Source organism: Balearica regulorum, chromosome 6 (assembly GCF_011004875.1).
Source record: "Balearica regulorum gibbericeps isolate bBalReg1 chromosome 6, bBalReg1.pri, whole genome shotgun sequence".
Lineage (NCBI taxonomy): Eukaryota > Metazoa > Chordata > Aves > Gruiformes > Gruidae > Balearica > Balearica regulorum.
Genome location: NC_046189.1, coordinates 32,460,492 through 32,487,708, shown reverse-complemented (window position 1 = coordinate 32,487,708; position 27,217 = coordinate 32,460,492). Strand labels below are relative to the sequence as shown.

The window sequence follows — 27,217 nt, the reverse complement described above, 5'->3', positions numbered from 1 at the left end:
TTGGCTGTGAAAAGATACACGCACCCATAGGTACGTGTACATGCACGTAGGCAGCTGCGTGAATGCAAGGGTATTCTTAAAGTTGGGAAGGATCCTGGTGCAGCCAGGCCTCACTGTCAATGCTGAGATAAGTCACTTAGTGTTTTGTGTCAAAATCACTTCTGAAATCTGTTTTCTAGGAGTCAGAAACCCCAATGTAGGGAATTGCGGAGGCTTCTGAAGTACACAGGTGACTTTGAAACAGGTTTTTACTGTTGTTTCATTAGAAACAATGCTGGTAAGTGCTTTAAGGAAGATCTTACTCATATTCAATGTACTGTGGTTATCTGTGAGCAAAGCTAGTGCATGAAAATCAACGTCTTGTTCTCAGTCTAACATCTTAAAAGCCTTCTGCAGTGCTCTGAAGAGCTTTACTCTTGATTCCATACTAGTGAAATATTACTGGGTATTTGTGGGTTTTTTTTCCCCCTAGTGTTAACTGCCTTACAACACTGCTTTAGCAACAACAAATATTTCAGTTTAACTCTTGCTGTGGAGGCACTAATCTTAAAATCATTGAAGAAATGCTGTAGTTATAATTCCATGGCCTTGTTGTTCATAAATAATACAGAGAATGTTTTTCTGTATTCATAGGAAAGTACCGGTGCTTACCCAGAAGCAGATTAGGAAGTTAATTGTAGTTCTGTAATGGGTTTGTGTACCCAGTTATAGAATCTACCTTTTGTGAATTACGATTTCCAGACTGGATTTAAATCTCTTTTTTTTTAGTGTATAAAATTTTTACTTACTTAAAAGGAAGCCTTAGTTCAAATGTTGAAAATTCCCTGGTGTGGGAATTTGTGCTGGGAGAGTATGATTAGCGCCTGTGAGGTCTGTGCTTTTACTCTTTTATTTGCTTATTTGTTTGCCTCTAGATCCTTACACTGTCAAGGTAAATGTTTTAAATATCAACCAAGTTTTTCGTGCCCTTCAGGCAGGCTACTCCGTTACTTGCATGGGTGCTAAAAGTTTGCCCAGCCTTTGATGGGGTGAAAACTAAATATAGTCTTTTGGCTTTGTGCAGTTCTATTGCAGATGCATGAACACAATTAAGGAGGAAAATAATCAGTATTGTCAGGTGGCTCATTGAGGAGGGACCTCTGTTCGTGCTCCATCTCTTTGGACTTTGGCTGTTTAATGTTCTCTGATGTCCCAGAAGCAAGCCACAGCTCAGTCTCTCATCCCTGGCAGTCGGTATGTTATATTCTTCCCTGCAGCAGAGGTCAGTCCATAAGGACAGACTAGAGAACTGGGCAGAGAGGAACCATATGAAATTCAGTAAGGGCAAGTGTAGGGCCCTAGGGCCCCTAGGGAAAAACAACCCCAGACACCAGTGTAGGTTAGGGGTTGACCTGCTGGGAAGCAGCACTGCGGAGAAGGACCTGGAAGTCCTGGTGGACCACAAGCTCTCCATGAGCCATCAATGCGCCCTCGTGGCCAAGAAGGCCAATGGTATCTTGGGCTGTGTTAAGAAGAGTGTGACCAGCAGGTCGAGGGAGGTTATCTTCCCCCTCTACTCTGCCCTGGTGAGGCCACATCTGGAATGGTGTGTCCAGCTCTGGGCTCCCCAGTTCAAGACAGACAGGGAACTACTGGAGAGAGTTCAGCGGAGGGCTACAAAGACGATTAAGGGACTTGAGCATCTCTCGTATGAGGAAAAGCTGAGAGAGCTGGGTCTGTTTTCAGCCTGGAGAAGACTGAGAGGGGATCTGATCAGTGCTTATAAATATCTAAAGGGTGGATGTCTAGAGGAAGGGGCCAGACTCTTCTCAATGGTGCCCAGTGACAGGACAAGGGGCAATGGGACCAAACTGGGTCACAGGAAGTTCCATCTGCATGTGAGGAAAAACTTCTTTGCTCTGAGGGTGACCAAGCACTGGAACAGGCCGCCCAGAGAGGTTGTAGAGAATCCTTCTCTGGAGATATTCAAAACCCGCCTGGACGCAATCCTGTGCAACATGCTCTAAGTGATCCTGCTCTAGCAGGAGGGTTGGACTAGATGATCTCTAGAGGTCCCTTCCAACCCCTACCAATCTGTGAATCCCCTGGCAGCTGACTGTTGTGTGTCTGGAGATTCACCGCTACTTGTTGGGGTCTTCTATGCTGAGGTTTGGCCATTGGTGCTTAGTATGCTTCTATGATCTTGTGCAAGTGGATGGAGCCTTTTTGCTTGTGAGTGGGAGATACCTGCTAAATGTACTTCTGAGCTTTACCTTATACATTGCGTTTATAGCTCTTTTGTGTGACATATGGGGTTTGGGGACCCCCTGCATGAAAGTTAGGGATTCTGAAACACAGGTGGTTAGTGAATTTAACATCACACGCTTGGCGCTCATGTTCATTTGCTGCAACATGCTCCTTCCAGATTGACAGCGTCCACAGTGCTGGAGTGGCTGACTGACTCGTCCTCAGTCACTTTCGCAGACTTCTCGGGGAGGGGCGGGCTGTTTTCCAAGTTTTTCAGTTAAACCATCAAATTTGGGGACTGCTGAGGCTAGAGATAAGAATTATTGAAGAGTAGGCATTTGGAGAAGTTCGAGTCTCAACAAAGTGAAAATCCAAGTGGGGAAGAATACGTGGATGAAGGCAAAATGTAGGCAAGTGCTCATTCGATGTGAAAGTACGTCACCAAAAGGGCTGCATTCCCTTCTATGGTGACTTTTCCCTTTTTCTAAAGACTGACAAAATCAGCTATCGCATCTGTCACACTAAAAAAAAAAAAAAGTTGTCAAGTGATTTTAATCGAAGACTTTTTTTATCCTTGTCACATGAATGGACTTCCAAGGCCATACATATAGTCCTGCTGTATTCATTACAGTCTGAAGTTACTTTTCTGATTTTTCTTGGGTTCTGCTAAACATACCCGTCCGTGATTTAGGCACATTAGTTAATGGAAGAGTACAACAGCTCTAGCCCGAGTGTGCAGGGCTCTTTATGATGTCTAACTGAAAAACAAGGGCGAAGCTTGCATTCACTAAAACTGAAAAAACAATTAGCTGTGACTAGGGACAGTTTTCAGATGATTATAAACCAAGCTTAGACAGTTTTATTACTGTGCAATCTCATAATTTCCAGCTAAATTAAGACAGTGAGCAAGTCTAAACTGTACTTTCCTTGTATGCCAATAATAACAAATGAGAGGCGTCTGCAGAGGATGAGTTTGGTTATGTCTCCTGCAGCATTTTTGTGCATTTAAAATATATGATAGCCTGGATACCCTCTGCTCTCCTTGGTTTTATTTTTATCTGTAGTACCACTTAATGAGCTATTAGACATTAAATTCCTAGACGGCCCCACTGGCTGGTTTCCATTGCAGGATATTACTGTAATACTGATTGCTGCACTAATAGGTAGAACACATCTTTTTTGTTTTAAATGTAACATTAAAAATCAGCAACTTGGTTTTTCTTCAAAAACGTACATTCTTGCATCTCTTCTTTGAATAGTATTACTGAATGGCAGCGATATGGCATCGATTCATATGGCGGTGGTTTACTCTGAGATTATCTTCATTAGTGGCATCCTAAATAGCTTCCTTTAGAATGAAACTTATTTACATTATATTTATTGAATTTCCAGGTATCTAACTAATCTGATGATACTGACACTGTTTATAAATGAAGTGTAGACAGCAGCTTCAGCTAGTATTTGAAATTTACCTCAATACTTGATCTGTGTTTGCAACCAAAATCCATTAATGAAGGTGATCCCTTGGCTCTAGTAGTCCTGTTTTTCCTCCCCTTTCCACTTCTGCTGATATGGGGCTACTTCAGCCTCTTAACAACCAGGACAGGCTGCTGCTCCAATGGACTCCGAATAATTTTCATTTGATCTTCAACATACTACAAGCTACAGAAATTTTAATTTAAAATCTACATAAGATGGCTTAAATATAAACTGCTTTTAAAAAGCAAATAGTCAGTATCTGATATTTGGGTCATTGTTTCAATTTTTCATTGGAATAATAGAAATTTTTCTCATGCTGGATCTGAATTGTCTATCGAGAGTGTGTTCTTCAATATAAGACTGTGCCCTACTGTAAGAGGCAAGGGCAGTGAGGTCAGATTTCTAGAATTATGGGAATGTACAATATAAAATAGGGCTATGAACTAATAATCTTAAAACCACAGTATAAAGACCTAAGACTTGTAAGCCTTATATAGGACTACTGATTTTCAGAAGTGGCAACGTATTTTGCCTGTAGTGATATTAAACTCTGTGCTGAATGGTTTCGATAGGTTTTCATTTTTGGTGGATGTTGCAAGTTGAGGCTTCAAAAGAGAAACTACCTGATTTTCCTGCCAGGCCGGAGGAAGAGATGTTTCAGCTCTTGTTTTACATTTCAGAATATGATGTGACCTGTACCCGCATGTTGTGTTCTGTAGAACATCTGTTCAAGAGCATGATTGTAGTTGGGAAGGGTTCTGGACATTAAGGGTAAATATAACCACATTGGCGTAGGAGTACCTAGGGACTGTTTTTAGTTAGTCACCATGATCAAGTTTCTGTTAATGAGCTAGTGAAGGTTAATTTTGTTCAGGAGTCCAAAAGTACAAAGCTTGCTTAGAAGAGGGAGCAAGAAACAGAAGCAGCATGGATACTAAGTCTTTAATTACCTGAAACTAGTGCAAATGTGTCCATAAGTGCCTGATGAATAAAACTCAAGTATTGGTGAAACTAATTATGCCTCAAAATTATTTAGAGCTCAGTAAGTCTGGATAAACTGTCTTATGAAATTATTTTACAGATGAGGCTGGAAAATCTGTTAAGTGTTGGTATTTTTTTTAAATGGTAGTGCCATTCTAAAAATGAAGATGCAAATTCATTTTCTGAGAATAGATAATGATGATCAAAAGCTAGGAAGATACAAAATTTGTTTGGTATTGTCTGATTGCTTTTCTCTTTTTTTTTAATAGTGATCACATGGAAAATATTTATGGATACTTAATGAAATACACCAATCTCGTCACTGGTTGGCAATATCGGTAAGTCTTTTATGCTGCTTTTTTGTGGGTTTTTTAATCCATCTCAAGGGTCATGTTTCAGATCTTTTTAATACTACTTGGATTTCCCTTTTTCATTAGGCAAACTTTATGGAAGAGTCTTATGCTTTTCTCCATATAGGTTAAGCTAATATGTAGATGAATATTTATATTAAGACATGAATAAGAAAAAAATACATAGGAAGTATGAAGCAGTTAATTCATTTGGTGGCTTATAACTATACTTGTATGTGTAAAAAGCATGTACAGCATCATTTTTTTTCTCCTTTTCCATTAAAAATATTGTTGGTTTTTTTTCTGCTGAGTCTTCAGCTTTATGCCAAATCATGACATTCTTTAAAAAAAACCAAAAAACCCTACTTTTGCTTGAGTTTGAATTTTCAGTAGCTTTTCCCTTTAGTTCCCCAGGATGTCTGTCTCCCCTAGAATAACTTGCCTTTTTTTTTTTGACAGGTGAAACTGTCTGGTCAGGCTTCCTGCTTGATGCTGTTCCTAGAGCAGCACAGTGCAACCAAATTAAATTGGAGAGATAAGTCCTTAGCATTCCACACTTGCCAAATTCCTGCGCTACCACTGGCATTCAGTGACTTGTGTCAATAAACTTATCCTTAAACTCAATCAAATAGTTGAAATGCATAACGACCACTTTAATTTTTTTTTTTAAAATCTGGATTTGCTTCAGCTTCACAGTTTTATCTCTCAACTGTTTTGTATCTGGAGCTGTTTTACCCTTAATTTATGTAGTTTAAGGAGGTATTAAGCCTTAGAGATTCAGGATATTCTTTTGACTCCCAAAATCTTGGAATAGCGCTCTGGGGTTGTGCAATCCCTGGTCTCTGAGGAAAAAAAGATGGTAAGAACTTAATTTTTGTGCAGTCTTGTTGGGGACATAATTCATATGTTTGGGATTATACTGACTCAAGTCTTTAAGTCCCAACCCTATCTGTGCCGACTTGTGATGAAAGTCTTGACTTCCTCCAGTACCACCACCACCCCAAAAAGAAAAAAAAAAAAAAGAGGTGGGAGGAAAGAATGAGCTGGTTTTATTTAGTGTGTTTGCTTTGTTATCATTGCAGATTTTTTGTTTTAAACAATGATGCTGGCCTGCTGGAGTACTTTGTGAATGAGCAGTCTAGACATCTAAAGCCCAGGGGTACCCTGCAGCTAGCTGGAGCAGTGATTTCACCCAGTGATGAAGACTCTCATACCTTTACAGTCAATGCTGCCAGCGGGGAGCAGTATAAACTAAGAGGTAGGACCTGGATTCTTGGGCAGGGGATTCTTCCGCTAGAGGACACTCCTGTGGCTGCTGTGCTGGGCTTGACCACATGGTCAAAGAGAGCGAATGTGTTGGGCAGACTGCTGCAATAAGAATTATATGTAAAACTTTCATCCCACTCTTCAGGTGGAAACTGTCCCTCTTTAAGGATAGTCCCATACTCTTTGCGTTTGGTGACTTTCAGAAGACTATGAACTTCAGATGTGTAGACTGTGGTTTAATCTTCATGTATAGTGTCCTTAAATTGTACTAATTCAAAGTTTTCTAAATCACTGTAGCTAACAGTACTGTGTTGATGCTTGCAGACAACTACATTATTCCTAATTAGTTTGTTAGCTGCCTTGTGGTGGCTATAGAATCCCATTCTCTGATTTTGTAGGCTATGGAAATCTGGGCTAATATCTTTTAGTATTTCTTCCCTTGAAGACTTGCTGCCATTTTCTAATTCAGGAAAATGTATCATGTTGTTAGATTAAAATATGTGTGAGCGAAGTTATTGTTTGTTGAAGTTATTTTTGTGTTACAAAATTAAAAAAAAAGAAAAGAAAAAGTACATGCTATTTATGTTGAACTTGATTTAATGTTATAGTTAATTACAGGTGAGCTGAACAAGTTTTAGATTTAACAGCGCAAAGTAATTTTTTTAAAGTCTTGTGACTGTTTTAAAGAATTAAGCAGTCTTTGTTTCCCATACTTTGAAATGTCTTAATTTACATAATCCTTTTGGTTTGCTTTTATTAGCTACTGATGCTAAAGAACGGCAACACTGGGTTAGCAGGCTACAGATATGCACACAGCATCACACAGAAGCTATTGGAAAGGTATTGTATAACTGATATTTTCCTGAGCAAAAATATTTTAGCCTGGTGGTAGAAGTAGTTGCAAATACAACTATGCTGTTAGATAAGGCAAATACTACAAAAGGGCGTGTGGTTGGGCTTGAAACTTTAATCAAGAAATGTTTTTCTGGGTAATAGCTGACTTGTAATAGAAATATGCTTTAGGAATGAATCAGTGAAGTCCATTTGTCTCTGAAGAGCTGAATGGTCATCCCTGAGCAGGTACTGGCGAGTTGGTGTTTGAACAGGAGGCGGAGCTGAAAGGTCAGAGTGTTAGCCCAGTATTTTCCAGTGGTTTGGCATTTTTTTAATGGATGAGGAAACAAGTCTTCAGTGTTATTGAAGCCTTTCCATTTTTGGGAGCTTTGCTTTTTTTTTTAACCTTTTTTTTAACCCACTCAAGAGCTCACAAATACATGTAGAATGAATTCCCATGTTTGAGAAGCAAGTCCTCAACACTATATCTGAGGGTTGTTGCTTCCATTTGCTAACTGTGTGATGGTTGTGAATACAGAGTATTTTATAGAACCTCTTCATTACCATAACATCTGTTCTGATACGTGAACAAAACCTTGCTTTTAAGATAAGATCAACATCTTGTAGCTAGCTTTGTTGCTAGAGAAGAGTTCAATGACTAGTTCTAAATGAAATCCCATTCTCTTAAATATGAGCTCAATTCTTGCAGGATCTGTTAGGAGTCATTTTCTGGTACTGTTGCAGATCAAGGACTAATTTTCAAGCTGAAGTGATACGTATTGATCAATACCTCATGTCACAAATTGTTCATAATTAGACTATAAAACAGGGCAACTGTCAGCAGATAGTGCAAAATTTATTTAGTTACTAACACATTATTAGGGCTTTGTCACCTATCTTTGCTCTATAAAAAATTAAGCATGAAACTGTTCTGCTGTATCTTTCAAATTAGAATATTTTCTGGTTATTAGCAATTAATTGCAAATGTTTCTCAATATGCTTATTTATTCACTAGAACAACCCTCCTCTGAAATCTCGCAGCTTCTCTCTTGCATCCCAAGGAAGTGCCAACTCTCCTGGTGTGCAAAGAAGACCCAGTCAAAATGCAGTTTCCTTTTTCAATGTTGGACATCACAGATTGCCAACTGGAAAAAGAGTTCCTATTATGCAGCCAGATCACCTTGTAGATGTTAGAGAGGTTTGTATGCCTTCAATTATCTTGTAATCTTTTGAATTATTATTGTAGGAGTGCGGAGAAACCTGCTGTTCTTTGTTGGATGTATTGTCAATAGCGTGTCCCGCACTATTATTGCCTAGCTGTGTGAGGATAAGTAACTTGCCTTCGCTAATTGTAGAAGTGTGTGGTGTGTATTCTGTGACTTTTGTACTCTGCAACAATATGCTGATGCTCAAGGTAGAACTTTGCATGTTCTCATCCTTGCAAGTCCTAGCACTGCAGGTGACAAGGGAATATCCTTAAGGAAGTGTAACATCACATACTATGATACTATTGTATCATACCCTGTTTTCTTCCCGTGTCAAGCTACAGAAGAATTGACTGAGCTGTACTTTCATCTCCTGTGACTAAGGAGAAATTGGTCATGAATGATTAAGAATACTAATACCACTTTCTGGTATGCTAATTCATGTGGACAGATTGTCTATGGATGGATGTGACTGAGGGCAAAATAAAATGAGCAATTCAGAGGCATGTTTTTTTCACTACACATCCAGATACAGTGTATTTTGGAAAAAAACAGAAATAATTACCTTTCCATCTTGACTGACAGAATGCACTGACCACTATTCAACTTGTGAATATTTACAGGGTAGATCGTGCAACTCTAAAGATAATACTAAAACAAAATTTTTCTGAATTGTAAACCTGTTTTACTTAGGAGTAGTATTGATATTAATGAGTATTTTAGCATTAGCAGTGTAATTAGTGTAGTGTAATACATTTCTTGGAAAAAATAAGCTTCTAATGAAGAGCTTTTTAATTTAGCAGACAAGGATCTAGAAGTGTGAATAGTTAGAAATACTTAGACAAACTGGGACAAAGGAGTGCTCTGTATTGGGAGCATCATTACCCTTAAAATATGTGCCTGAGCGTTGTGGTAAGTTCATCAGTGGAAGCTGTAATTGGGTATTGAAAATACATTCTGTGGTATGGTGTGCTGTCGTTGTTCCTTGATTTAAATCAAGTGCTGTGGCATAGTTATTCAGTAGGCTAGACAAGGTGACTGCCTCTTCAGACCTCAGAATCTCTGCCCACAGCAGACTGTTCTTGCAAAAGGGTAACTGCTGCCATCCTGTTCATATCCTCTAATAGCAGTAAACTCTCCTATAGTGCTAATGCAAAAAACATGCGAAAGTCCTGTCAGGTACCCTGGAAAACTTCAGCTGGCATTCCTGTGGCTTCTGTTTTTAATGAGCTGTTCATCTACTTTATCTTCTGAAAGAGAAGTTTGTCTTCAGAACTAATTTTAAAACTGAAGCTTTACAGGTAGTTGCTTTTCAGTTTGATTCATCAAATTGCCTCTTGTGATAAACTTCTTACTAGAGTGGTACAACAATTACAACATATGGTAAACTTAAATGGTGTTTGCACTTTCCTACCTATGAAAACAGCAACGATACAGAATATGGCATTAATATTTACAGAATTCATGCTAATAGCTCTCTTAGGTTTTTTTTCTTCTTTGATCTGTTACTGTATTTTGATGTTTGATAAGCTACCTTTAAGTAAGGTAATGTTTCAGAAATGGCTTTTTAACTTTTTGACTTTTCAAATGGCAATATGACATTCAAAATTTGAGGGAGGAAAGAGGAGAGTGTGTGAGCTGAAGCACCGAAGCAGTGGCTTGTATCCTCTAATTGGGATTCTCGCTGGATGGGAAGTGGAATGATTTTTCTTAGCATTGCAAAGAGCACAGAAAACTATTGATGTTCTCTTGTGGCTGTTACTGAGTTTGGTGACACAGCATCATTATTTATCAATTTGAAATGTTTTGACCTGTAGCGATGAAGAATCCTCAGTAATGGTAGCTTTTTTGAATGTCAGAGTTTGCTTACCTTTTTGAAGCTAAAATGCTTGTTAGATACAATGCCTATTTTTTTTGTTTCGATATAGTTAAAATACTTAAAGGGTTGGTGCATGCCTCTTAGAGCATGATACAGCTTGAATACTTACAAATTCAGTTTGAGAAGCTGTGCAAAGAACAGCTTCTCCTTCAAAGAATCTGCTGCACGATGACCTTTTTCGATTTTCCCATGAATTGCACTATAGCCAGGTCTTCTGTTGGTCCCTTTCCCTTCTACTTCCCCTTGTTCTTGGCCGAATACATGTCACGCTGCTGACTTGGATACCTTGCAAAACAGGAGATCTAAGAGGATCTTTATGCTGACTTGCACTAAATGCAGATGCAGGTGTGTGTGTTTGCAAAGTGAGAACTATAGCCTGTGCATTTCTGATGGATTTTGAATTTTTAATCACAGTGCTTTTTCCTCCCCGGCATGATTTTGTGGTTGGTGGGTTTTTTGGGGGGTGGGTTGTGGTGGTTTTTGTGGTTTTGTTGTTGTTGTTTTGGTTTTTTTGGTTTTTTACAAATCTGAGTATATAAGCAGGAAGAATCATAGAATGGTTTGGGTAGGAAGGGACCTCAAAGATCATCTAGTTCCAACCCCCTGCCATGGGCAGGGACACCCTCCACTAGACCAGGTTGCCCAAAGCCCCATCCAACCTGGTCTTAAACACTTCCAAGGATGGGGCATCCACAACCTCTCTGGGCAACCTGTTCCAGTGCCTCACCACTCTAACAGTAAAGAATTTCTTTCTAATGTCTAATCTAAATCGACCCTCCTTCAGCTTAAACCCATTACCTGTCCATTAGTCCTGTCACTACACTCCTTGATAAACAGTCCCTTCCCATCTTTCCTGTAGGCCCCCTTCAGGTACTGGAAGGCCACAAGAATAACTTAAGACCTTCCAAGTGTGTCCTTTTAAAAGGGAGACATGCCTATTGGAACTTCAGTGCTGGGTGTAGCGTGGCTTGTCCTATTGTCTGGACTGATCCTGGAACGAGGTGCTTGGGTGCTACCACATAGTAAATTCCTAGGAGCAAAAATCACCAGAAGGATTGTAGTGATTTGTCAACTAATTTTCTGTCCCTTTTTTTTTTTTTTTTCCAATCCAGAAGAGTTTTTCAAAGTATTGGGAAAAAACCTTGCACACACAGACTTGTATCACATTCACAACTGGAAGAAAATAAGACACATGCTCTGACAGCAGCTGCTGTGTTTGCATAGGCAAGGCTGTATAGCTAAGCATTTTACTAGCTTTCTGCCCTGTTGCTCTTAGGACATGCTAAGGCTGACTGTGCACAGTTAACTCCACTTCCAAAGAGCCAATGCTCTGTAAATTCACACCGTAGCATGCTATGGAGCCAAGCCCTAAAATGTTCCAAATGTCACATACCGTGAAGTTGGATGAGTACGTATTGCTTAAGTGTTTAGTGCATAAAACTTTGAGTGGTTCCTGGAAGGGATTGCAGGCAAAGGTACTCAAAAAAAAAAAAAAAAAAAAAAAAATTCAGTGAGATACTGCTAGGATTAGTGAATTAAAAACCTAAATAGTGCCATAGCAGTTAAACACATGAATGCATCTCAGATTCTTTAAAGAAATTATTCTGCCGCTCTGCTACATCAATCTGTTTGGTTTTTTTTTTAACTGCCAGAACACATAATGATCACAGAGGAGTGCTGTCTGGTTACATTAATGCTGTTTGTACCTCCTCAGAAAAGAGACAAACACATATGGAAGTTTGCTTTCACCCCCATGATTCAAAATCAGGCAATATTTTTCCTTCTGTGAGTACAAAGGGAAAAGTAAGTAGGTTTTTGGAAGACCACAATGTGCTGCTTGATGACTGGTGTGCTTTGCCGCTCTACCTCTTGCGGGCAACGTGCCGTTGCGGGTTCTGTGATGTAGGGGTGCATAGATCTGTGTGAAGGAGGAAAGGAGCTTGGAGGAGAGCAAGGGGGACAACGTTACCAGGAAAGCTGTAGTTTGAACATATAAATAAAGGTGAAAATCTTGCTGATTTTTTTTTCTTCCCCTCTGCAGAGTAAGCAGTGAGATAGTGATCCTAAGTGTGGTGGCAGTGTAGACAACAAATGAGAATCCTGTATGGTTTGAGCCAAACTGAGTGATACAGGTCTCTTCCTTTAAAGTGCTGGACCCCCTCTTGTAGAGGGATTCCTCTTCTAGAGGGAGTGAAAAGATCTTGATACCCATAGATAGTAACTGATAGATCCTCTTCCAGGCTATGCAGAGTACAGAGTGTAATTACTCCTCGTACAGAGTGTATATGGGGTTCCGCCCTCCGCCGCATCAACCAGACATGAAAGTTTTTGATATTTACTGCAGCAAGTATCAGGTTCAAACTCCTCTCTGCTTTTTTTTTTTAAGTCACTTTGATATTCTTTTGCTTGTTAATAAGGTGCCATGTATTGCCGCGGCAATGTTATACTCTTTAGTAGCTGCATCAAGAAAAGTAGTAAGTGCAGTTGGCTTTACATACATTTATTACCTTATAGTTTTATTATCATCATAAAATCATTTGGGATCCTCTGTGTGCACAGCTAAACATGTCTCACACAACACACTTCCATCACCTGATAAATGACTCTTTTGTTTGACAGATGATGTCTCAGGCTGAGGGCCAGCAGAGAGACTTGATCAGGAGCATAGAATGCCTTCCTGTCTCCGGTCACCTTACATCCTTGGATCAAGACCTATTAATGCTCAAAGCAACTTCCATGGCAACCATGAACTGCTTAAATGACTGTTTCCATATTCTCCAGTTACAACATGCTTCTCAACAAAAGGGATCCTTACCAGCAGGTGGGTATAGATGCTCACAAAGAGCAGAACTCTATAATAAATATAAAACCTGTCCTTCTTGCAAAAATACTTGTTCCACTAAATCCAGTTTCATACGGGCAGAGAAAACTGCTGACTGCCTGGTTTCTTGTGAGTTTTTCCAGAGTCTGACTTGCTGATGTTGGGTAGAACTCCATGCATATTGTATATTTTTTTTAATCATTTATTCTATCAAGAAGTCTGTGGCAGCAGTTGCATAAATGTAACATCTAATTGTTGTGAAGCATCTCACAACAGAATGAAGTACATAAGGCACCACAAGAAGAAGTCTGCCTTTGGGATGTAACTGGCTGCTCAGGAGCAGTAATAGTAGAGAGGAATTTTATGAGATTGCAGGTTCTAGGATGTGGTGTCCAGTACAGCTCTGTCAAATATCATGCTTTTACATGACATTTGACACACTTTTTTTACACACTAAATACCTATTATACGTGTGTGCAGTTTCTATTTCTAGTTAAGCATTAAAGTACAAAGCTCTACATTTGCACAAGTTAATACTGTTTATACATCAGTATTCTTATTTTGAGTTACCATCCTAGTCTAAGACATGGGCTGTCACATTCCATTCTGAGGCCAGAAGAGACTTGTAAGCAAATGCAAATTGGTTAAAGGTTAAAAAAAAAAAGTAAATTTCTTTTCATAAACAACCAATCCCCTCAACAAATAGCCCCCCAATCCTACTGCTAATGGGTGTGGAATAACAGACAGCAGACAAATACGCTGCTATGTCTGCGCAATCAATCACTTCTACGCAAGTAGGTGCTTACCGGAATCATTCCACCTAATTTGTGTGTGGTGTATGGAACTGAATGTGTTCTTTCCTGTTTGTAAATTCCTTTGCAACTTATTGTGATTTTTTTTCCATGTGTTTACTTTGTGGGGTTTTGTGAGCAAAAAGCTTTTGAAGATTCTCAGATGCTTTTCTTACTCAACAGATACAGTAAATATGTCAAGTATGTAACAAAGTACTCTCATAAGTTGTCTCTTACCTTATCTGTCCCGTATTCCTATCATATTTGTGGTACTTGCTTTGCCAGTGCATATTATTTCAGAGCTGTAATTAGTTTAGCTTCTAAGATGAAAAAATATGTTGTATAAAAGTATTAAAACTATATAAAAGTTTGTGATTCTTAAATCACCACAGGCATTAAAAGAGAATATGTGAATAGGATGAATTAACTTTTTTGCTGTCTTTCAGTTCAAAATTTCATTTTAAAAATGAAAAACTGGATGGCACCTCTCCAAATCTTTGTCTGAACTCCAAAGTTACTCACACTAAAAGAAGTCTTCCTGTTCCCTGTGAATTTTTTTAAGTATTGATGCATAACTGTGGGAAGTGCGCACCAGAAGTCTTTTTGTTTTGACATTTTCGCATGTGCGCTGCTAAGGTGGGTTTTTTTTGACCCATTACTTTATCTGGGGAAATAGGAAGGGTCCAATGAGCACCACCGTAATAACCTATGAATATGATAGGGTGGGGTTTTTTGATGAGTGTTTTTGTTGTTTTTTTTATTTTTTAAACTATGCAGGGAAAGCTCAATTCATCTGACTGCTATTCAGTTGGTATCTGCCTGTTAATGGCCAAATCTAAAAACATTGCTTGAAGATGTCCAAATCTTGAATATTTCTGGTGATATTGTAGAGAGATGAATGGAGAGAGGAGGAACAGCAGATTGGATGATACATTACTGGGGCAAGAGTTAAAAGCAGACCATTAAAAGAATGCATGCGCCTTTCTGCAGCCTTCTACTCTCCCACATGTGTGGTCTTTCTAGAGACACTGAAACACGTTTGTTGTTTGTCCCTTTTAAGGATTGCAAAGAACTTTTTTTTTTTTTTTTTTTTAAATCCATTTAGCTTAGATTTCTCCTCCTGACTCAGGAGGGATACTTTGTCTTCTGGTACAACTGGTCGAGTCTTTCTGGTAGGCTGCAGAAGTTCATATAGAGAGGAAAAGGGTTGTGGCTTAATTCAAATGCTGCAGGAGACATTTCTATATTTAAGTGTAGGAAAATATAAAATGATGCAGGAAAAAAATCTTGAATACAGACTGTTCTATCTAATAAAAGATACTTCAGCTAAATACAAATGAGGTGCCGCAAGAAGTGATTATGAAGAGGAGACTTGTCTAGCAGAACATAAATTTAAACATGAAGTGGGAAAAAAAGTATTTTTGGGTCTGTTAAAGTGGCACTTGACTGCAAAGAATGTGTTGGGCAAGTGCTTGTCTGGCTTAATACAAGGATTAGAAATTACGTAAGAGTGCCAGTTTACTATAAATTGTTAGAAGACAAAAAAGAATGACAGAGGAGTGAAAATACTGCCCCAACTGCATCAAGGTGTACCATAAATCACAAACTTAAAGATGAACAGGAAAGTTGCAACTATTAACTTTTGCTATATTCAAGTCAAAAATGGTGAAATGTACTGGATTAAAAAAAAAGTACTTCATGATCATAAAAGTGAATTGCAACAACAGTTTGCAACTCTTGAAGAAAAATGTTGAAGGTAAAGACTGTTGTAGCAGAGGGGAAGTGCTGACAACCATTTAAAAAAAATGGGGTGAAGACTTTTAGGGGAGGAGGAGATCACAAGTAAAGAAAATAGCTTGTGCCTACCCAACGTAGTTGAGAGCAGATTTTAATATGATCTTCCAGTGGAAGAGAAGTATTAAGGTGGTATCCTGTCCACTCACAAAGATTAAAACACAACTGGTAGCTCAAATCACTTAAAAAGGAAAAAAAACAACAAACCACAACCCACAAACAAAACTCCTTAGAATTTAACAGCAAAAATTAAACAGAACTTAATAATAAATATCGTTATTTTAGAAGTATAGGGCATAAAAGCGAGGCTACTTGTTAGATTCAAGCTAATATAAAGGCAGTGAGCATGGATTAAATGCAGCTAGAACATACGATTAGCGATTACAGTGTTGAAAGTTACAGCTCAGAAAGGTATCATGAAGAGGTTTTAAAGATGACTAAAACCTTTTCAAAAAGGTGTGACTGTGACATTCTGAGAATCTTATTTTTTACTTCTTTGAAACTTCTGTTTAAATAGCTTTAACTGCTGAGGGATTCTTGTTTCTTGCTATGTAATGGATTCATGAGTAATAGTTTATTTTCATCAAGTCTATCTTGCTGCGGAAAAAGTTGTCTTGTCCTATTAGTGAAGCTGGACTTTTTTTCCTGCCCTAGTATTTTCCCGGTGGAAATACTGGTGTTTGTCTGAATTAAGCTTATTCTGCCTGTTGTGGTTGAGGATGTGACCTAGTTCCAGGTAACGGAGGTCTGGGAATAAAGGATTGTGTATAGAAAGAGGCAACAGACACCTCAGTGTAGGTTCCTGAGCACAGGAAGCTGCTGTGTGATGGTAGAAATTCAGTTTTCCTAATTTCTGTGTTTGCAACCCAGCCAAGATATTTTGTCAGTTTGTGTATTCTTCAGCAAAAAACTGATCGGAGTCACCTGTACGTTTATTAGCCTTTGAAAAAAGAATGGAACATTTGTATTATTAATGAGGAACCTGATCTGTTCTGATAAATTAGCTGGGAGTAACTAGAGATGCTGGAATCAAGTGGGTAATAGCTTTCCAAGCCCTGCAGCTTTTTTTTTTTTTAGCAACTATTATTTATTCAACAGTGCGTGCTTGCCGCCTTTGCAGCTGAGAAAAGACAAGTACCCTCTTCAGAGAAAACACTGGCAACAAAAATTTTTCTGCTTTAGCTCTTTTTAGTCTAGAACTGAGCTGGGTTTGAGAATCTGAGAGGTGGTGGGCTTTTTTATTTTGGTACCAGTTAAAGAAAATTAAGGGTTACTTAACATTTCGGTGATACTGGGTTCTTTCTCTAGTGTCTGATTACACCTTTCATGACACCAACTAGTTTCTCCAGTCCAAGTTGCATGTATTACAGCTCGCCAATCGCAGTGTTTGTGCTAATGATCACTGAAGGTGGTGTCTCATTGCACCACCTTTGTTTAGTGGCTGCTGAAGGGATTGGCTGCAGGAGGAATTGGCTGCTTTCAGTTTATTCCTTAAAAAAATAGGTCTTTTGTAAAAACTGCTATTTACTGGCCTTCCAGAGGATGAGCAAGTTTCAGCGCAAACTTTCTTTTGCTTCAGGAACGACGATCAGTTGGTTGGAACCAAAGATATCTCTGGCAAACCACTTCAAAAATGGAGCGGCTCAGAATTTCCCGGCAGAGATAAACAAGCCAGCATCTGTCAGAGAAGAGCAGTCCGTTGCAGAGCCCTGCCAGCTAACAAGGGTAAGGTAATGTGAACATCCCATTTCTGTGTGGAATTATTTTGAGGAATATCTGTAAATATTTCAGTCATATTATGTGAAAATGATTTAATGACAGGTCTTCTCACACTTTTTGATTAGCTGTGTGCAAGGAAGAGTGAGTGGGGTTGCAGTAAATGAAACCTTCTACCTTGCTTTTTCAATAAATGTTGCTGCTTTCTGTAACTAGCCATCAAGTGGAGGGAGCCAGTTGGGACAGTAGTGCAACAGCAGTAGTCCCTTGCATTTTAATCTAAAACAACTGGAAACTGAAGTGCAAAAAGCCTAACTGGAATTCATAATGGTCCCAAAATGGGCCAAAGAAGTGCCACTTAGATAGATGAGACACAAAATTACTGGTTTCCAGCTATTAAATCCCCCAGTCTGTCTTTTCTAGCTCTTGCTGTGTCTGTTTTTCTTAATCTGAGCAACTCTCATCACTTGGCTTCAGGATGGCTTAATGTATTTGAAATACAGCTACAGTCTGTATCATTATACTTGTCAAAATTGATTTGAAGTGCAAAATACGAAAGTAAAAAACCAGTAGGGATTATGATAAAGAACGTGTTTTCCTAACTAAGCTAGAAAATCATAATTAGTTTCTTCTTATACTGGTTGGTTTCACACAGTTGTTTAGATGGGACTGTATCATTGTGAAAAGACAATGTGCGGCTGTATGTCTCTGCAACAGCACTGTGCTATCTTATAGCAAAATCAAAACAAAAGATTTTTTTCAGTCTACAGTTTATAGATATTTTAAATGAATCAGAGTAGTTGCTACTAAAGTAAAAAAAAAAAAAGAACAAACCAGGAACTTTCAAATAAATCACTTAATTCTTTCCAATAATTAACCGACTTGCAGTTCAAGTGCTTAATGTGTGTCACTGTCTTTATTTGGGATATGACTAGTCTTATCGCTCCCCTTAGCTATTTTCATTTCCCTTATTTATGATAGCAGAACAGTGTTGCATCCTTGGAAAGGAGTCACCTGTGTGATACTGCAGTTTTCATTAGGGTTTGAGCTTTATGTGAGGGCTTGGCCCCCTGTGTTTGGTAGTTGAGTGTTCACAAATTTGCCTTGAGCTAGGGCAGCTGGTCCAGGACAAGGGCTTTGCTCAGGCAGAGGATATTGCTGCCCTCCTGTGATGTTTGGTCCCTCTCCCTTCTGCATCTGCCTCCTTCCAGCTGTTTGTCCCAGGAAGATGCTGCTCAGAGCCCTGGGAATGCCACCGTCCCTTCTACCCGAAACGTTTGACTTTCTGCTTGTGGGGTGATGGTTGTTAAAACAGTGCTGATATAATTTCTGCTAGTCTGCCTGGGTGCTTTAGTTATACCAACAGACAGCCAGCCAGCGTGTGTGGTGTACCTATGTGGTGTGTTTTTATAAAACTATTCCAAATTACTCTTTTTTTCTTTACTGTTACATATTGGCACTAGCAGCAGCATTGATGGTCTAGCCTGTAGATATGTTATTGCTTGTCATGGGGTGTGACGGTAAGCAAGTAACTAGGAACTACCATTTGCTACAGCCTTTGGAGTAATGATGGCAACACAGGAAAGCCTGAAGTTGTGTGGAGGTGGAAGGGTATTATTGAGGTGGTTGGAATTTCTGTTAGTTTTTGCTTTGCTATTTTTATGTATGTTAGATGCTTTCCATTCTCTTAGCTCACAAACATTAAAAGAAAACCGGTCATATTTGCTTTTCAGCCTTTTTCTTTCCTCTGACCCATGTGAGAGATTTTGAGAAATCTTAGCCTGAATCCTCTAGATGAAATCTGCACTGAATTATCTTAATGTCCTTTTAAATCCTTCAACTGTTGTTTATCTTGGGGGTAGATCATTGTGTTGCTCTCTGCAGGGGTTCACTTAGTCTTCTTTTTCCATACACGGACGGTTAAACACAGTACGAAGTCCTTCTCGGATGTTGTCTGACCAGTCACATCTTTGAGCTGATGTTTATGGCTCTTATCCCAGGAACATGAAGAAATAAATCCAGATGAGGAGGTGGAGGATATCTGTGATGATAAAGAAGATGATCTAGGAGCGGTGGAAGAACAGCGCAGTGTTATCTTGCATCTCTTGTCTCAGCTGAAACTTGGCATGGACTTAACAAGAGTAAGTAACTGAGGTGTGAAGACTGGCTGTAGTAAAAGTGAAGTGCCATTTTAAACTCAACTCCTGTGTTGAACAATATTGAGTTTAATATGAAATTGTGGCCCGTAGCAATTTCAGGTCCCAAGATCTGATGCCCCAGTGTGAGGCAGGTTTTACGTGAAACGTGCTGAGGGAGTGGGTTTTCTTTAATGCAACTGGCCATTTCTTTTCTATTACATTCTCTTTGTGTTTTCTACTATGGTTTTTTTTTGGCTTTCCTATAATAGCCTGGTTTTTTTTCTGTGTTTGCACCTTACTCTTTCCATGCTGTTTTCTCCAACCTTCTCGTATTTTTGTCTTTCTGCTTTCCTTCCATGATCTTTTTTCTCACTTGATAATGCTTTTACACACAACTGGCATAACCCTACACCTGTATTCATGCTGCTTCTGAAAGAAGTTTTCGTTTGGTTCCCATTATCTAGTCTCAGACATTTGTTTATGCTTCTTTGTTCTATTCTCATTTCTGTTTGCTTGCAGCTATAGCAAGCAGGAACAAAATTATACTATAGAGTAGTGGGTTTGACACTTCAGTGCAGATCTCAAAAGCAGGCAACTTTGAAAATTAAACGCTCAGTTGCTACTAGGTGACTTGGGCAGCAGATCTGGAAGATTGGGCTGCTACCAGCTTATGTTCAATTCACTCCTGTAAAGACTTTTTATGATAAGCACTAGACACTTTTAAAGAAAAAAATGGATTTTACAATGGCGTGGAATGAGAAAGAACTGTCTTTCTTGGAATTAAGGGTTATAATTATTTCTTTTCAAGCTATGGGTTTTTTTGAGCACTAGCTACTTGGCCACGAGAAACACTTGTATTGTGGAGCTTATGTCTCACAATTCAGGCAAAAAAAAAAGGGTATGGGACACATTATCTCTTTGCAGCTCTTACATTTTTTGAGGGATGCTCAGTCCCTTTCAACCTGTTTAGCCCTAATAGTACTTACTGGGCTTTTTTCTCCTTGTCAGTTGCTTATCTGGGACCTCTGATCGCTGTATTTTGCTCACGTTTTACAAGAGGGACAAGAAAGTTCAGTCTGAAAATGTAGTGTCCCAAATGGGACAGAATCTTCCAGCTGAGAGCTTCCCTTATATAAATGCCTGTCTCTTTGTTTTACTTACTGGACCTTTCTGGGTTTTCTTTGATTTCAGGTGGTTCTTCCCACTTTTATTTTAGAGAAGCGATCGTTGTTGGAGATGTACGCAGACTTCATGTCCCATCCAGATCTCTTCATTGCAATCACAAACGGCACTACCCCTGAGGAGAGGATGATCCGCTTTGTCGAGTATTATCTCACTTCGTTTCACGAAGGTCGCAAAGGAGCGATTGCAAAGAAACCATATAATCCAATCATTGGGGAAACATTTCACTGCTCCTGGAGGATGCCGAAGAGCGATGTAGCCACCGATACTGGCAGTAACTTCTCTGCTCACTCCCCCTCAGAGCAAGTAACTCTGTCTAAAGATCTAGAAGGCCAAACAGAGCTGGACTACTATACAGTAAAATTTGTAGCCGAGCAAGTGTCCCACCATCCTCCTGTCTCAGGGTTTTACGCTGAATGTGTAGAGAGAAAGATGTGTGTCAATGCCCATGTCTGGACAAAAAGTAAATTCTTAGGAATGTCAATAGGAGTTACAATGGTTGGTGAGGGTAAGTGTAACTTATGGCCTTTATAAATTTTATTAAGCTATTCAAATATTAGTTCGAGAGGAAATTTGATATTTTATGCCTCTGGCAGAAATACAGATGAATACTGGTCAGTAGTTTTCTTTCAAAGACTCTGCAAAAAAATTTGCTTGCAGAGATGTCAGCTGCTATTGTGTGTTTTCAGATTTTTTCATGTACTCTTTTATTTTTCCTCTAAGGTTTGTGGTCTGCAAGCCTTAATGTACAGTCATTCAGTGATTTCTTACTTTATTTTTACAGTTTACAAAGTACAGAAGATACTACAAGTCATTATAAACAGCACGTTTTTGTACGTGGAGAAAACTAGATAGGTTTATGCTTTGCCAAAAATCAGGAATATGTTTGGAAATAACATTTTTACTTTTAAACCAAAAGGCAGTTCCTGTAATGTAAACTGATACTGTGAATGCTTCTAAAGCATTGGATAAATTAATTTGCATCAGACGTATTAAATAGAAGCGTTGTTGCATTTGCATGTATTGCACTTATGTATCTTACTATGCAAGTTTTAATTTTTTTTTAGCTAGAGAAATTGGATCCTTTAGGGACAGAGAAGGTTGATTGCCCTTAAACTGTCATTTCCCTTTAGTACTAGTCTTTACTGCAAGAGATGAGACGGCGTCTCCCATTGTGTGTCCCCTGCGTATATTGCTCAGCTTCTGGGCGCTCCGAGCACTTGCATGTAAACTGCGTGTCTGGCAGGGGAATGAGCATGGCAGGGCATGTGGGAGGCACATCTTGGTGCTTTGCCTGTACTAGATAATTGCTGAAGTTAGTTTCTCCCCTAGGGCATTTCTCAAATTGTGTCATGGGTGTGAAAACCATGAGAATTTCTGAAAAGTAACATCAGACTCACAGTGCTAATACACTACAGAGGCATGGGTTGATGCAGGCACCAGTCAGTTGTCATGCTATGCTCTTGTAATGGCAAGAGATAGATCTTGTGTTTGTGGTTTTGGTTTTTTGTTTGTTTTTTTTTTTAATAGGAGTCAAACAAACCTACACATCTTAAAACCCATAGAAAAATGCTAGTTTTTACGAGATTCTTGACATTCATTGCAAAAGCTACTGTCGGGAAAGAGTTGTGTTTATCTTGGCAGAGAGGAGGATTGTCTCTGCTACCTGCCTTCAGATAGGGCAGGTTGTATTACAGAGAGGGAAAGCAGAACAGGAATATTGGCTTTCTTCAGGATCTGCAGTTCAGGATTTTCATTTGCTTTTGGCAGCATAAGTCTTATGTTGTCGTGCTCCAGAACCATCAATAAGAGAGTAAGCAGCCCTTTTACATACTACTGAAAAGTATGTTCCACAGCATAATATTGTACTTTATGGAGCAGTATTATTAGGATGAATGTCTTTTCCCAAAAGAAACATAAATGCATGCTAGTCAGGTTAGTACTTTCAGGAAACTGTTTATATCTAGAATCTGTAACAAATGTCACTTTTATGGGCTGTGTGTGGTTTGGGGTTTTTTTGTTTGTGGTTTTGGGTTTTTTTTGGGTTTTGCTTGTTTTACTTTTTGGTGTGAGGGGCTATGAGGAAAAGTTGTCAGATGTAGTATTGGGCATCTATTTCAGTAACATGTTTGGTCTTTCCTAAAATGATGCTGATTTAGGGATTCTTGTATTTCTTCACACAGGTCTCTTAAGTCTCTTGGAACATGGGGAAGAATACACGTTCTCTCTGCCCTGTGCATACGCTCGGTCAATTTTAACTGTTCCCTGGGTAGAACTGGGAGGAAAAGTCAACATTAACTGTGTGAAGACTGGGTATTCTGCAAGTATTAACTTTCACACCAAGCCCTTCTACGGTGGCAAATTGCATCGGTGAGAACACTTTTTTCTATTTTTCCACGTAATCCACACTCTAGAACTGTAGCAGCTATGTAACTCCCTTGTTCTGTGTGCTGAATAATACTCATTTGATAGTCTGAGAAAACGTAGTTTTTCCTGCTCGTAAACACTTGAAGGTATTACTGTACTCTTAAACAATATTGCAGCTAAACAACTGCATCTCATGCGATTCTCAAGGAAAAATCAGGTTGCCTTTAAAGACAGTAAGGAAATTCCGTGTTGTCTGAGTCTGTGTTCAAACCACTGGGAAAACAGAGCTCCTGGCTGCCACAGATTCTCTTAGTTCTGTTAAAGCTGGTTAGTGTTTCCTATTTTTCGATTTGCTCTTTGCCTGAAGTGATGTTGACCTTGCTGTCTTAAAGGGTTGCACGTTGTTTGCAGCATGCATTGTCGTTGCACTGCAGGGATCTTTAGTAAATAGTCTTCTGTTACTTGTTGGTCTTAGTCTTATGTTTCTTATACAGAAGTCCTATCAAGTTTAAGCAACTTATAGAAAATCTCTAGGTAGAAATACCTTTTTTTTTTTTTTTTTTTAAAAAGACAAAAGTGGTAATCTTTGTAGTGGTAAATCTTCATGCGTATGCATGTTTAAAAAGTAGCAGATGAAAGAAGGAAGATCCAGGGAAAGTTCACTTGGGATTACTTCTAGCAGATTCTAGGAAGTGTCTGCACACTTGGTGCAAAAGCTTGTGACACTCACAAACATAAGTATTTTTTGACACTTTATAGTAATACTGCTGCAGATTAGCCTTGTGCTAATATAGAGACAATTAATTGAGGAAGGAGAAGATTAAGTAGTAGTCACACAAAGAATATCTGATTCCAGAGCATTTTGCATTCAGCCGTTTACTGGACAGTGCTTGTTTAAACCTTTCTTAGATTAAATGTGTTAGAGGTAATGAAATTTGTAACAGCCTAGAACACCAGAATTTCCTACACATGGATTGCTCTCATAGGTTGCAAAAAATCAGCAGTCTTCTCTAAATCATTGTTCCTGAATCAGTAGGGTAAAGCCGTATTTATTGCTTAAAGGAAAACAAAAAAAACCCCCAACACCAAAACCTCTGTCTTGAAGTGCTTTGCCCCATAAATTCCCCTACATGCTTTGAATTTAACTTGCAAACATAGCTTCTCGTCCCAGTGGCATCTGGAAAGCTGAAGCTTACATGTAGCTCTGTTTTGCTTGTGACAATTTTAAAGTGATGCGTCATTATTATTATTTTTTTCCCTCCATTTCTTACAACGTATCTTCCACATTGCAGTATCTCCTGTTGCACCATAAAAAATAAGAAATAGGATGCAATTTTCCTTCAATGATTAAATTTTGGAAACTGTTTTGTTATTTGTCTCTGAAATTAGTCACAGATGTAGAGACTTTTTAAAGACAGATCTGTTCAAGGTACTGTAACTATTGAAAATTTGACATGGTGATGATTGGACATTGCCAAAAGAATCTCTTGATGGGGAAGCAGCACTGTTGTCATGGTTACGCAGAGCGCAAGTGAGTTGCTATGGCAATATTATAGATTTTTTTGGTAGTGACCCTTGTTGTTAGACCTCAGCTGGATATTGGCTCCTCGGTCCTGTACCTTTTTAGCTTGATGAAATAGAGGATGATGATAAGGAACAGCCAGGCATATATCAATCATGCCAAGCTTACAAAGCAGTGCTAGCAGATTTTTATCACTAGTATTAGTTCAGGCAGATACTATGATCTGTAATGCTGGGCATGGCTGTGTGTCACAGAGCAATGCAACTTGAAGAAATAGAGGTTGCAATGAGAGTTTAATGTAGCAGCTCAATACTGCACCTTAGTAGTGAGTGATATAACTTTGTTTACTTCTAACTGAGCAGAAACAGTAATTTTGTGATTGATATTAAAATACTAGATGTCAGTATTGTGTTGTAACCATACAGTGCTTGGAAAAATTAAGCTCTTAAAGTTGTGAAGATGGAACTGCAAAGTCTGAATAGGCTGATCTCTGGCATCCTGTGGATTCAGTCTGTTCAGAGATCTCCTGAGAGGAGGACAGGGACTTCACCATGTGTAATAGCTTCGGTGAGGTGTGGAAGTCACAGGATGAAAAAGCAGCACAAAATGAAGGTTACTTGCTTGTCGCCTACTCTTTCAGTTGTTTTCAGAAATTGTTAGTGCTTGTTAACTTCCACAAAAAAAAAAAGCTTAATAGTTTAATGTAAATGTGCTTTTACTGCTCATGTTGCTTCAACTCTGCCCTGTTTTCTTGAGTGAATCTTAAATTTTTGCAATAGAAAACTGTGTGTGAGCAGCACATACTTTATGAGTTTGGGTTTTTTGGAAGATCTTTCTAATGTAGTTAAATTAGATTTGAGCTGCTGGACCATGATGTGGCTCCAGCTGCCTCCTGCATGTGCAAGATGTGGCAGTAGCCCTCCTGCTCTGAGCTGGCTGCGAGCTTTCCCCACTTGCCCTGCGGTTTCCCTGCATTTCCCTGGCATCCAGTATCTCTGTGCTGGAAGGTCTGGCCTGTAGATATGCATTTTGTTGCCTGAGAAATTAATTTATCTGCCAGACTTGAGGGGAGACAGGTAGATGCAGGTGGAAGTGGCCAGGGCATGTGGAAGAAGGCAAGTGGCATCTGTGTGTCCTGTGCTGCCTTCTTCCTCTGAGTGTGGCACCACGCAGCCAGCATGGGCAAGATGGGAGCACAGAAGAGATACTTTCCGCTCTTCTGCATGCAGCTGGTCAAAGGAAGTAACAGCAAACCAAGTGCAAGTTAGCTAGAATGAGCTGCACGTAATGTAAGTGTGAAAGGAGATGTGCGAGCGCTGATGAAGTGCAGGAAGGGGAGCTGGAGAATGGTGTGTTGTAGGGAGCTTGTGTACAGGTAACTGCAGTTTAATTGGAGCAGGAGATAGTGTTCTTTGTGAATCCTGCAGCACCTTACAAGTGAGACTGTCTTGAGTCTTCTTTGCATAGTGTGCAGACTCTTTTGTTTCTTCTTTCTAGGAGAAAAGTTCTGTTAGAGGGTGGTAATCTGCCTAGCAATGCTCAGTAAGCTTCCACTCCTCGATTCAGGATGGAGTGAGTGTCAGGAGGTCTTTGGACAGGTCTTGGTGTTGAGAAGAAAAACATGCATCAGTGTGTGTAGTTATGGTGATACTTGAGCATCTGTGCAACACTTTGAATGAAATATTGCATATTAGACATTTTTAATATCTTGTTATTGGCAGAGGTTTTTGTGGAAGAGACAGGAGAAAAAAAAACAGTTCTGATTCCTAGTTTCCTACCTTGCTTTCTGCCTTTGTGTGTCTGCTGCTTCTGTGAGCAACATAAAAATGAGACCACCTACATATGGAGAACATTGAGATGTAAAGATGTGAGATAAAGTGCCAGCAGGTAGTGAGATCCATTCTTGGTAGAAAGTTTAATTTTTAAGTCTGATGTGATATTTCAAGTGGAAATGATCACCTGCTTGTTATGTGTGAACCAGCCTGTGTTGGTTTCTTTTTCGTTTTTAATTCTGTTAAAAGGTTTGAAACAAGTTTTAAGCTGAAGCCAAAAATGGAGTTTCCTGGGTAACATGAAGAGAACGAGTGAAAGGTGCTTTGCTCTCTGAGCTTCTCCATGCAAATGCAGTTCAAGTAACTAACATTTTTCAAGACAGTGTGACAAGTTTGCAAACTCATTTGGAATTAAGTGATTATGCAAGGAATAGTCCTCAGGTGTCTTCAGCCGTGGCCTTTTAAAAACAAATTGCTTTCCTAGAGTCACAGGTGAAGTGAAGCAGAACACAACAAACACAGTGGTGTGCAGAGTGCAAGGGGAGTGGAACAGTGTGCTTGAGTTCACCTACAGCAATGGGGAGACAAAATACGTGGACTTGACAAAGCTGTCTGTGACAAGAAAACGAGTGCGGCCCCTTGAGAGACAAGGACCGTTTGAATCTAGGTAGAGTATGTGTTTGCTATTGTCCAACCCTTTTTGTCCTAAGCAGTCTGGTGAATGTCTTAACCTACAAATGTAGATACTATTTGTGGATAGTGCTTAGAAGCAGTGATCTTAATTTCTAATTTTTTTTTAGAAACAAAAAACAAGCGCATAATAAAAAGTGTAAAAACCAAGCTCAGTCACATGGTTGTTTTCTTGTCACTTTTATTTGTGGACAGAGTTGCCTC

At 39.2% G+C, this 27,217-nt stretch overlaps 1 protein-coding gene across 2 annotated transcripts in view; it reads left to right on the top strand.

The window, feature by feature from the left end:
- Positions 1–27,217, top strand: part of OSBPL11 (oxysterol binding protein like 11) — a 43,900-nt gene that overhangs the window by 12,803 nt on the left and 3,880 nt on the right. The window contains exons 2-12 of one of the 2 annotated variants that reach the window (XM_075757116.1): positions 180–277; positions 4,956–5,024; positions 6,119–6,294; positions 7,063–7,142; positions 8,152–8,334; positions 12,840–13,041; positions 17,206–17,351; positions 19,343–19,483; positions 20,672–21,170; positions 22,846–23,032; positions 26,808–26,990. In XM_075757116.1, the coding sequence (XP_075613231.1) occupies positions 4,963–5,024; positions 6,119–6,294; positions 7,063–7,142; positions 8,152–8,334; positions 12,840–13,041; positions 17,206–17,351; positions 19,343–19,483; positions 20,672–21,170; positions 22,846–23,032; positions 26,808–26,990 (1,859 nt within the window). In that variant the 5' untranslated portion in view covers positions 180–277; positions 4,956–4,962. The remainder of the gene's footprint in view (positions 1–179; positions 278–4,955; positions 5,025–6,118; positions 6,295–7,062; positions 7,143–8,151; positions 8,335–12,839; positions 13,042–17,205; positions 17,352–19,342; positions 19,484–20,671; positions 21,171–22,845; positions 23,033–26,807; positions 26,991–27,217) is intronic. The other variant, XM_075757115.1, reaches the window with a different exon arrangement.